Source organism: Lynx rufus, unplaced genomic scaffold (assembly GCF_022079265.1).
Source record: "Lynx rufus isolate CCGP_SWC_20201006 ecotype Redwood Valley unplaced genomic scaffold, mLynRuf1.p SCAF_34, whole genome shotgun sequence".
NCBI lineage: Eukaryota > Metazoa > Chordata > Mammalia > Carnivora > Felidae > Lynx > Lynx rufus.
This window is the reverse complement of record NW_025814850.1, coordinates 3,975,745-3,988,447: the sequence shown is the minus strand read 5'-3', so window position 1 is coordinate 3,988,447 and position 12,703 is coordinate 3,975,745. Positions and strand designations below refer to the sequence as shown.

Below are 12,703 nucleotides of genomic sequence, written 5' to 3'. Positions count from 1 at the left end.
TCGTTGATTGTTTCTTTTTCTGGGCCGAAGCCTTTTGGTGTGATGTAGTCCCACTTAGTAATTTTTTCTTTTCTTTTTCTTTCTCTTTCTTTCTTTCTTTTTTTTTTTTTTTTTTTTTTTGCTTGTGCTTTTTGTGTCCTATCTAAAAAAATAATTGCCAAGACTCATGTCAAGGAGCTTTCTTCCCTATGTTTTCTTCTGGAAGTTTTACAGTTTTCAGGTCCTACATTTAAGTCTTTAATCCATTTCAAGTTCATTTTTGTGAGTGGTATAAGATTATGGCACAGTTTCATTCTTTTGCGTGTGGTTCTCCAGTTTTCCCAATACCATCATATCAGAGACTATCCTTTCCCTATTGGGTATTCTTGGCTGCCTTGTTGACAGTTGACTGTATATGTGAAGTTTTATTTCCAAGCTCTCAATTCTGTTCTCTTGGCCCATGTATCTATTTTTATGCTGTACCATACTGCTTGATGAGCCTTGTAATAATAGTTTGAAATCAAGAAGGGTAATGCCTCCAGCCTAGTTCTTCTTTCTCAGTATTGCTTTGGCTGTTCAGGGTCCTTTGTGGTTCCATATAAATTAAGGATTTTTTTGTATGTCTATGAAAAAAATACCATTGAAATTTTTATAGGAATTGGATTGAATCTATAAATGACTTTTGGTAGTATAGACATTTTAACAATATTAATTTTTCTGACCCACGAATATGAGATATATTTCCATTTGCTTGTGTCTTCTTCGATTTCTTTCATCCATGTTTTGTAGTTTTCATTATATAGATCTTCCACCTCCTTATTTAAATTTATTCCAAAGGGGCGCCTGGGTGACTCAGTCAGTTAAGTGTCGAACTCCCAATCTCAGTTCAGGTCTTGATCTCCGGGATGTGAGTTCAGACCCCACATTGGGCTCCGCACTGGTTGTGAAGCCTATTTGTAGATAGATAGATAGATAGATAGATAGATAGATAGACAGACAGATACATACATACATACACACATTTATTCCCAAATACCGTGTTTTTTTTATGCTATTGTGAGTGGTATTGTTTTCTTTATATCTTTTTCAGATATTTCATTGTTAGTGTATAGAAATGCAACTGATTTCGTTATGCTGATTTTGTATCCTGCAACTTTACTAAATTCATTGATTAGTTCTACCAGTTTTTTGGTGGAGTCTTCAGGACTTTCTATATATAAGACGATATAATCTGCAAACAAAGACAATTATGCTTCTTCCTTTCCTATTTGGATGCTTTTTCTTCCCCTAGACTGATTGCTCTAGAATAGACTTCCAGTATTGTGTTGAGTAGAGGTGGTGAGGATGTGTACCCTTGTCTTGTTCACAAGGCTTATTTTCTTACAGGCTTTTCTTTCTCACTTCAAACCAGTGGGTTGAGTTGTTTTTTTTTTTTTTCAACGTTTTTTTTTTTTTTTTTTTTTTTTTTTTTGGGACAGAGAGAGACAGAGCATGAACGGGGGAGGGGCAGAGAGAGAGGGAGACACAGAATCGGAAACAGGCTCCAGGCTCCGAGCCATCAGCCCAGAGCCTGACGCGGGGCTCGAACTCACGGACCGCGAGATCGTGACCTGGCTGAAGTCGGACGCTTAACCGACTGCGCCACCCAGGCGCCCCAGGTTGAGTTTTTTTTTAATAAAATGGAATAAAATAGTAAAGCTAGATATTGTTTCATGAGTCTTCATGATCACATGTGTGTGTGCGCACGTGCTCAGAGTTCTTAGTATGGTTTACAGTAAAAATTTTTGAAAATCACTGGCTTAAATGATAGTAATATAACAGTTCTATTTTCAGGCTCTTTCCACACTGTTCCTGTATGATTCCACTTAACCATATGTATTTAAGATTTCAAGCCTTTTGTCTCAAACCTATACTTATTTCATCCATTTCAGTTTAGGACAGTGAGGTCTTTTTATGTACCATGGCAGGGGCAAGATCTGATAATATAAAAATTTAGTTAAAGTAAGGAATAATAAAATTTATATATATATATATATATATATATATATATATACGTATACATATATATATATATACATATACATACCTTAAATTTATATATATATATACATGTATACATATACATATATCCATATATATATACACATATGTATATATATATATACAAACATACCTTAAATGTTTTGTTTCCATGAATAAATTGAGCCAATGCCATTTTAATTTAATGTAGCCATGCTCTCTTTTTGTTTTTTCAACGTTTATTTATTTTTTGGGACAGAGAGAGACAGAGCATGAACGGGGGAGGGGCAGAGAGAGAGAGGGAGACACAGAATCGGAAACATGCTCCAGGCTCTGAGCCATCAGCCCAGAGCCCGACGCGGGGCTCGAACTCACGGACCGCGAGATCGTGACCTGGCTGAAGTCGGACGCTTAACCGACTGCGCCACCCAGGCGCCCCTATAGCCATGCTCTCTTGCACAAATATACCCATTTATCATCTACACTCCCATTTTCTGTTTCTCTCTTTTCCTAAGTTTTTTTAAAATTTATTTTGAGAGAAAGCATGCATGTGTGTGCATGAGCTGGGGAGGGACAGAGAGAGAGGGAGAAGAAGAGGGAGGGAGGGAGGGAGAGAGAGAGAGAAAGAGAAAGAGAGAGAGAGAGAGAGAGAGAGAGAGAGAACCCCAAGCAGGCTCCACACTGTCAGCACAGAGCCTGTTGTGGGGTTCAACCTCATGAACTGTGAAATCATAATCTGAGCTGAAACCAAGAATTGGATGCTTAACTAGCTAAGCCATCCAGGCACCCCCATTTTCAGTTTCTCTTAAATGGAGCAAAGTGCTTTTTTAAACGTTGAGCAGAATTTTCCATCAGAATCCATCTAGATCTCAATTCTTTCCCCAATTTTTTTTTATAGTTCTTTATCCACACCAAATTCAACACAACTATTTTTTAGCAATTTGCCTTTACATAAACTCTCTAAAACTTTCAAATTTGTTTTTATGGTAATAACTCCCTTTTCCGTTTATAGTTCCTCAGTTTATATAATGATTAAGTTATCAATTTAATAATAAGTACAACTCTTTATAAAAAGAAGCCTGGAAACAAGTTCAACAACTCAACCCATAAGAACACAAATGTGCTGGCTTACTAAAAGTGTAGCTTACTAGATATAAAAGTTTAGCATACCATCAGCATCAGTATGAATGATGAATATAGTTCAGGCCATCAGGTTGATTAAACGGAGATCAATTAAGAGATCTCCTATATGAACAAATCCGTATTGAGACATAGATTTCCCAGTGGAAATCCAAATTCAACATATGAAAAGTAAACTATTTTCCCTGTTAAATTCATTCCTAGTTATTTTCTTATTTCTCTGCTGCTGTCATCTACCCACAATTGCCCATGAAATAAGCCACAAACTATCTTTGACTTATGTTCCCTCATTTTCCCTCCTAAATATATCCCAAAGACATATTCTCTGACTTTGCTACCCTACTGATGAATCTTCATCATCCTTCACTTACTGCTACAGAAGGCTCCCGATTGGTGTAACAGCCACTGGTCACACTGCCTTAAATTCATTCCGTACACACTAGCCTGAATGACTAACCAGAGTGAAAAGCTGACTTTGTCATTCCTCCGATTAAAACCTTTCAATGGGGGTGCCTGGGTGGCTCAGTCAGTTAAGCGTCTGGCTCAGGTCATGATCTCACAGTTCCTGAGTTCAAGCCCTGTGTCAGGCCTTGCACTGTTAGCGTGGAGTCTGCTTGGGATAGTCTCTCTCTCTGCCCCTGGCCTGCTTGCTCTCTCTCTCTCTCTCTCTCTCTCTCTCTCTCTCTCAAAAATAAATAAATAATAAACATTAAGAAATCTTTTAATTAAAAAAAATACTTTCAGTGAACCCCTCTTACCTTATATGCATTGAGTCTTGCAATATTCCAGACACAGTGCTAAGCGTTTTTATGATAAATTAATTTATTCATTCATGTAATAATGTCTATTGAACACCTAACACCTAGCAGTCTCTATTTTAGCCTTAGGAATACAGCCATAAACAAAACAAATTAATGTAAATTTTGTGGAGCCAAGATTTTTATCTTTTTTTTCCCCACTACTCTGTTCCCAAATCCAGGCAATCTGATGTCAATGTCTAAACTGTTGGTTCCAACCAATCTCTTTCAAATCATCTTTCCACTCCCTACATGACATTTTCCCCTCAAGCAGAATTTAAAAGCTTTAGTTTTACCACACACTCTGCTCTTCATTGATCCTTTTCCTGAAATTTTTTGTCTTTCTCCAATGATAGAAAGCAACATAATACCACAAACAATGGTTTTAAATGTATACCAGTCATGTGTTATCAGCCATTCGTAAAGAAACATGGAGCTCGAAACAGAACGAATCCAAAAGACTGAAGAGAACACTTTACCTAAGATAAACTGTATGATTCAAACAATCTTAGTGTCCCTTGCAGATAATGGAGCTATCTATCAAAATCCAAGAATTATAAATTTAAAAAAGGACAAGATATAGTGAATGGCTTTCATCTAGGCTCTACTCTAGTTCATAATCTAAGTGTTTTATGCTTTATTTTTTTTTGAGTTTGGATTTTTCAGTGTCTAAATTTTGTCTTGACTTACAGATAAAGGGAAGGTCAAACTAGATACATTGATTGAAGAATTGAGTTCTGTTTTAGGTAAGTGAAAAGTTACTTAATTCTTTACACGGTTCAAATGATATTTTCTACCATCCCTTTATTTGTTAATTTCACTATTTTAACCTTTCATTGATTAAATATTTCTACCTGCTTTGATAACCTATTTATTTTTGATAATCTGTGCTTTTGCAACAGAGGTACTAGGTCTTTACCTATGAGAAGAAATTTCAAAATTTAGGTTATAACTGAGATACTACATAATTATGTAGACATAATTATTTGAATAGGTCATCAACAACATAATTTTCTGCACAGTGATATTAGCCTTATATTATTATATGTAGTATTTTCCTCCAACATTATGAAGATGTGCCTTTTATTATAAATAAGGAACAATATATATTTTTAAGTCTGGTATTCACTCCGCATAATACAGCAAGTGACCTTAGGTCTTTGTTTTTCATCTGGCAATAGAATGTGGTACTGTCCAAATACATTTTGTTCTGTCTTTCACAATTGGTATTCTTTTGATAATGTTCTATTATAGCAACAGACTTTTCTTAATAATGTGAGAATGTTTTTATTCCTAATTCCACCGTTTGATCCTCACTCAACCAAAGCCCCAGGAGAGATTATCAGGAACTGTCCAGACCTTCACTATTGTTGATTTTCTTTGAGATGAGCGGACATCTGAATGTCAGGATAGTTTCATCCTGGTTTTGCCTCTGAATCATTTGTTTAATTATTTGTTCATACAGCAGCTACATAGAAGCATTTAAGACTCTGAAAAGCAGAACTCCAACAGCTGTGAGACAAACAAAACTAGCTGAAGGTGTTATAAGAAGGCAATGGAAGGCAGTCTAGAATCATGGTCCAGTATTTCTTAGGCCTGAAAGAAAACTAGTCCCAATAATGTCTTAAGTCTACCTTACATAATCAAGTTATCTTTTCTTAGATAAATTGGTCTATGGTATGAATCTAAGTACAATACGCACTATTAACAATGGGGCAAATCCCCCTCTAGTCAAAAGAAAATTGAAGGCAATTCTATCATTTATCCAGGGAATTTTACCTGGCTTATTGTACTGAATAATAGGGCATGGACTGTATGATATGCTAAGTCAGCCACAAATTTTTTTTATTACTGTAGATGGAATACATCATACTTAGGAATCTGTTCCACTAGATATTATTTATTTCCCCAGAAAAGCTTCTAATCTCATGGACTCTTTATAAGAAGACAAGGTCCATCAAGAGTATTGGAAAGTCATGCACAATTCATACACATAAATTGTCACTTACCCCACAGCAATTCTTTAAATTGATTTGCTAGTAAAAGGCTGAGTTATAGAGTTAGGATTGTCCTAACTGTAGCAAACTGATTGTCTCTAGTAAACCTTAAACTTTAATAAGTTATTGGTAGTACTAAGGGAGATCATGATAGGCTAAATCAGAAGTATATAATTAAGTAATGAAAAGAATAAATATGACAAAATAAGAATAAAAATACGTGAAAAGTATACAAAGCACTGACAATCAGTGTTTTCTTATTCTCATGATCTTACATGGAAGCTGTCTACTTCATGCAATTTTCCGCTTGTTCTGAGGATCTTGGATTTGGGGTCAGCAGGTGACTTATATGAACCACCTGCTTCTTGGACTCTCTAAGAACCTCAGTTTGAGGTCTTTACTGTAATTTTCCAATTCTGATAATGTCTCTTAAATATTGCCAGAAGTTTTTGTGTTCAAAAGACAGTGAAATTTCTGAATAATAGGCAAAACTTCTTGTATAATCATGAATAATTACCAAAAGAAAATATTTTGCCCTACACTTGAATAGATAAGATGGAATGCTCTAGGTAGGTAACAGGACATCTAAAAGTTTGTTAACCACTATGTGTGCTATGGATTTTTGACAAAAGAGTGTTTCAACCCATCCAGAAAATAAACATAATATTATTAGTACATATTCATAACTCAGAAGCAACTATATAAAATCCATTTGGAAATGCCCAAATGGTCCCTTAAGGTATAGTTCTAATTCAGGGCTCAAGGTTACAGATTTTCCAGAATTATTTTTATTTCAGAGGAGGCATGAATTGGTGATGTCCTCTAATATAATACAAAATATCTTAATCAGTTTTTAATAATGTGGCAAATTTGGGGCACCTGATTGAGCATCTGACTCTTGATTTTGGCTCAGGTCGTGATCCCAGGGTCATGGGTTTGAGGACCACATCAGGCTTCATGCCTAGCATGAAGCCTGCTTGGGATTCTCTCTCTCTCTCTCTCCCCCCCTCCCTCTCCCCCCCCCTCCCTCTCTCCCCCCCTCCCTCTCTCCCCCCCTCCCTCTCTCCCCCGCTCCCTCTCTCCCTCTCTCTCTCAAAATAAAATTAAAAATACAATAATGTGGGGTTTTTATTCCTACAGTGATATGTTGTTTTATGTAGGATTGTGGCAAATAATCAATTTGAAATGTATGCAAGGAGGTAAAAATCCTGGCTTTGCCAGATCTTATTGTCATGGATATTATAATCTGACCATTCCAAGTATTTCTTTACAAAATTGAAGTCAAATTTTGTAATTCTATAATGGAATCTTTGAATCTGATCCTACACATGTTTTTCTTATCTATAAGAGGTCACTCAAAAAGAACTTTAGTTTAGGGATGCCTGGGTGGCTCAGTTGGTTAAGTGTCTGACTGTTGGTTTAGGCTCAGGTCATGATCTCGTGGTTCATGAATTTTGAGCCCCATGTCCGACTCTGCCCTGACAGCACGGAACCTGCTTGGGATTCTATCTTTCTCTCTACCCCTCCCCTATTTGCATGGGTGAGCATGCTCTCTCTCAAAATAAATAAATAAACTTTAAAAAAAACCACGAACTTTAGTTTTTAAAAATGAAAAAATGAGCCACAGACGGGAAGGACATATTTGCAAAACACATATCTGATAAGGGACTTATATCCAAAATATTCAAAGAATTCTTAAAACTAAACAATAAGGGGGCACCTGGGTGACGCAGTCGGTTAAGCGTCTGACTTCAGCCAGGTCACGATCTCGCGGTCCGTGAGTTCGAGCCCTGCGTGGGGCTCTGGGCTGATGGCTCAGAGCCTGGAGCCTGTTTCCGATTCTGTGTCTCCCTCTCTCTCTGCCCCTCCCCCGTTCATGCTCTGTCTCTCTCTGTCCCCCCAAAAATAAATAAACATTGAAAAAAAAATTAAAAAACAAACAAACAAACAAAAAAAACCTAAACAATAAGAAAACAACCCTAATTAAAAAGTGAACATGGGCACCTGGGTGTCTCAGTTGGCTGAGCATCTGACTTCGCCTCAGGTCATGATCTCATGGTTTATGAGTTCAAGCCCCGCATTGGGCTCTCTGCTGTCAACGCAGACCCTGCTTCAGATTCTCTGCCCCATCTCTCTCTGCCCTTCCCTTGCACACTCTCTCTCTCATAAATAAACAAACATTTTTTAAAAAGTGAACAGAAGATCTGAATATTCACCTCACCCAGGAAGATCTACAGATGGCAAAGAAGGATATGAAAAGATGGTCAACATCATATGTCATTAGGGAATTGCAAATGAAAACAATGAGAGAATGCTACGTACCTATTAGAATGGCTAACAAAAGGAACTCTTATTCATGGTTGGTGGAATGCAAAATGGTAGAGTCACTCTGGAAGACAGTTGGGCAATTTCTTACAAAGCTAAACTTAATCGGTATTACCATAAGATCCAACAGTTGCAAATTAGGTATTTACCCAAATGAGCTGAAAGCATGTCTACACAAAAACCGCACACAAATGCTTATAGTAGCTTTATTCATAATTGCTGAAACTTGGACGCAAATAAGATGACCTTCAATTAAAGAATGAATAAGCAAATGGTGGTACCTTCACATAATGAAATATTATTCAGTTATAAAAGGAAATGAGCTATCAATCTATGGGAAGACATGAAGGAATCTTAAATGCATACTGCTAAGTGGAAGAAGCCAGTCTGAAAAGGCTACATACATATTGTGTTATTCCAACATATTACATTCTGGAAAAGGGAAAGCTGTAGAGACAGTTAAAAGATCAGTGGTTTCCAGGAGTTTACGGGGGGTGGCATAGGAAGGAGTGATGGCCACGAGAGTCACAAGGGAATTTTGGTTCAGTGAAACTATTCTGTATGTTACTGTACTCGTAAATACGTGACATATTGCACTTGTCAAAACCCATAGAACTGTATGATGCAAAGGGTAAACACAAAGGATATAGCTGGATCAGTAAGAGAAAAACATGTAGGCAGCTTCTAGAAGAATCTATGTGAAGGCTTCCTATGCTCTCCTTCTTATGAAGGGTCACACATAGCATACTTTCCCTCCAGCAGCAAAAATGCAGTTTCACGTGTGTGCCCAGGGAAGCCCATTAGGCCCTCAGTGCCCAAGGTGTTTTATTGGAGGCTTGTCACATAGGCACTCTCTGCCTAACAACTCTCAATATACCAGACTCCCAGAAGAAAAACAAATATTCACCATGAATCGCATTGTTTGCACAAGTCTAGGCACAGTGACTTAGGCTTATCAGTTGATATTGGAGGGAACATTCTGAAATCCGAGTTCCCGTATGCCAGCCAAGTGCCACCTGGCAAGCAGGCTCTTGTAAAGATCGCAGACTTAGGTTTGCTGTGTTAACTCTTTTCTGCACAGTCTATTTAATAAGACGATCTGCTACAGCATTCTCTCTAGTCATTATATCATCTGTTTTACTGTGGACTTCTACCTTTATGATAGCAATTTCTTTGAGCAGCATCAAAGCACCAAGTAATAATTACTACAAAAGTATGTCACCTATCCTTTAGTTTTACCAGTTTGAAATCTCTAGAAAGGGCAATGTTCAGTCACTTGAACCAATATTATATCTGTTAAGGACTTGGATCTTTCAAGAGAAACTAAACTAATTATTGCATATTTAGCCTACTGTGTCCCTTTTCACTTTGAAGACAAGACCCACCAACAAATAATATTAAATCAGAGTGTGGTACTGAAGTTTCCAAATGATCTGTTTAGGATATGGACCCTTCTTGAACTACAGAAATTGTAATTACAGAAGTAGAATTCTTCTCCACCGGTGAAGGAAATAGAGTCACTGGATTGAGAGTGATATGATAGTAATCATATCTCCACCATGGATAGTAATATGGGGAGAAAGTAGCAATAGTCCATTATTAGTAACCAACTAGTCAAAACAATATTGGATACTTTCAGGTAGCAGTAGAGATTATAATTGTATATAGTGCTGTCAGATTTAAATATGATCTTAATGTGAGATCTGAAGATGTTTTGACTAACTTTAGAAACGGCTGTTTCTCTGAAGCAAGGAGGATATAGCCAAGGCTACTGAATTAAGGGATAATCTATAATAAGCAATGGTCTTTGTGTATTGATGTGCTATGTTAATGCTCCTGAAGTGTCGCCTGACCTCATGCACTGATAATCTAGAATGAATCAATCTGACTCTTGTCTTGAAGGGTACTCTCTTTCTCAAAACAAAAATTTCACATAAAGAGCAGTTTATAGTTTAAAATTATTATTAAACATACAAAGAAACAAGTCACCATGAGTAAGACCCCCATAATGAACAACATTTAGCCGATGAGCAGAGATTGTAGATTTTGTTTTTTTTATTTTTATTTTTTAATGTTTATTTATTTTTGAGACAGAGAGAGAAAGAGAGCATGAACGGGGGAGGGTCAGAGAGAGGAAGACACAGAATCTGAAGCAGGCTCCAGGCTCCGAGCTGTCAGCACAGAGCCTGATGCAGGGCTCGAACCCACGGACTGCGAGATCATGACCTGAGCCAAAGTCGGACGCTCAACCGACTGAGCCACCCAGGTGCCCCGAGATTTTAGATTTTGGAATTATCAGACCAAAAATTATTAAATAAGCATGCTTAATATAGTTTAATAATCAAAAGAGAGGCTGGAACACATAAGGAAAGAGCAAGCAATTTGGTAAAGAACCAAAAAGACTTTTGAGAGGTGAAAATAGTAAAAATTTAAAACATTTGTCCGTTTCTTCCAGATTGTCTGGTGTATTGGCATATAAAATTTCATAATACTCTTTTATAATTATTTGTATTTCTGTGGTGTTGATTGTAATCTCTCCTCTTTTACTCATGATATTATTTATTTGGGTCCTTTCTCTTGTCTTTTTGATAAGTCTGGCTAGGAGGCTATCAATGTTATTAATTCTTTCAAAGAACCAGCTCTTAGTTTCATTTATCAATAATAGCCAAACTATGGAAAGAGCCCACGTGTCCATCAACTGATAAATGGATAAAGAAGATGTGTATATATACAGTGGAATAATACTCAGCCACCAAAAAGAATGAAATCTTGCCATTTGCAACAATGTGGATAGAGCTAGAGTGCGTTATACTAAGTGAACTAAGTCAGTCAGACAGAGAAAGACAATACCAGGCATATAGCACAGAAAGACAAAGAAATGGAGACTATGAAAGAGAGGTTAAGAGACACCGAGGATAGATAAGAAAATCTTATATATATCTATTTGGAATTCCAGGAAGAAAAGAGAAAGCAAGCAAGACAGAGGCAATATTTGAAGAGAACTTTCCAGAACAGATAAATAGTATAAATCTAATGAAGCCAAGTGACTCCTAAGCAGAATAAATAAAAAGAAATTTATACTAGACATATGCACTTGAAATATGCAACATATCTAATTTGTGAACTAAAAGCTTAGGATTCTAGGCAGCAAACTTCAGAGGTTCCCTTTACACTGATTTAAACAAAAGGCTTACTTAAACCAAAATTGTTTTTCCTTCTTGAAGTTACAAAAGTATAATAATCAAAAGATTATTTACCATAAAAATAGTACAAAACAAAAATTACTGTGGAAGCCTGAGGACCTGTTTTGAAACATACTTTTTAACAAGTGCCACTATGTGTATTTATATATATATTATATTAATTATTAATTCATATTAAGGCATGTCATCTTTGTACCTTTCTCGATTTATGTGCCTAACATTATACTGCTCCTAACATAATTACAATTTCAAACCATCAGGAGAACTACTTACATTTCTATTTTGTGAAGAAAAGACCCAAATTATTATTTTATTTTTTATATATTTATAAACCAGCCAAGGTGATAATAAATTTTAATTTTGGGGGGTGCCTGGGTGGCTCAGTCGGTTGAGTGTCCGACTTCAGCTCAGGTCATGCGTGATTTGATCACATTCATGAGTTCGAGCCCCACATTGGGCTCTGGGCTGGCAGCTCAAAGCCTGGAGCCTGCTTCAGATTCTGTCTCCCTCTCTCTCTCTCTGCCCCTCCCTACTCATGTTCTGTCTCTCTCTCTCTCTCAAAAATAAATAAACATTTAAAAAAGGTTTTTTTATTTTAATTTCTTTGTTTGTTATAGATTATGTGATTCTTAAGTTCCGATGAAATTATCTTAATGGCACATGAGTAAAAATATTGCTAGTTAACAGCATTTGATTGTAATCAAACTCACTAATTTTGTGTTCTTCGCAAGTTCTTTTTTATCACCATTTCTGTCTTTTCTAGGAAAGCAAGTTGATGTCAGTGATGTAGACAGTGCTCTGAAAGACATGAAAGTTGAGGTCACAGACAAGGAATACTTTAATTTAGTAAAAACTCTACCAGTTGATGGTAAGGATTTAAAATATATATGTATACTTCAAGGGGTTTAGACTACTTGCCTGTGAGATTTTCTTCTAAAATGCTGTCAGATTGTTATAGGTTGTTTTGTTTTATTTAATCATTTTTGAAAACTTTTAGCATTATTTACAATAATTCTAAATAATTATTTTAGAATAAAACTAAAATTTTAGTTTTTATTTTAGAATAAAAACTAAGTGACCCAAAAAATCAGGGTCATTTCATTTTCATTATGGTAATCAATAGCTATTTCCCTTAATCTTGCCAATAAGATATGTGTATTGTTGTCCTTAGTTCCACTAATATTCCTGAGAGTAAGTGGAAAAATGTAAAAATGGAAAAAGAAAGAATGTAAGGAAAGAAGTC

At 36.3% G+C, this 12,703-nt stretch overlaps 1 protein-coding gene across 1 annotated transcript in view; it reads left to right on the top strand.

Moving 5' to 3' along the window:
* The window catches only part of LOC124522069 (uncharacterized), a 144,216-nt gene that overhangs the window by 103,550 nt on the left and 27,963 nt on the right, over positions 1-12,703 (top strand). Inside the window, exons 50-51 of the mRNA XM_047093256.1 lie at positions 4,628-4,681; positions 12,224-12,328. Coding sequence (XP_046949212.1) covers positions 4,628-4,681; positions 12,224-12,328 — 159 coding nt within the window. The remainder of the gene's footprint in view (positions 1-4,627; positions 4,682-12,223; positions 12,329-12,703) is intronic.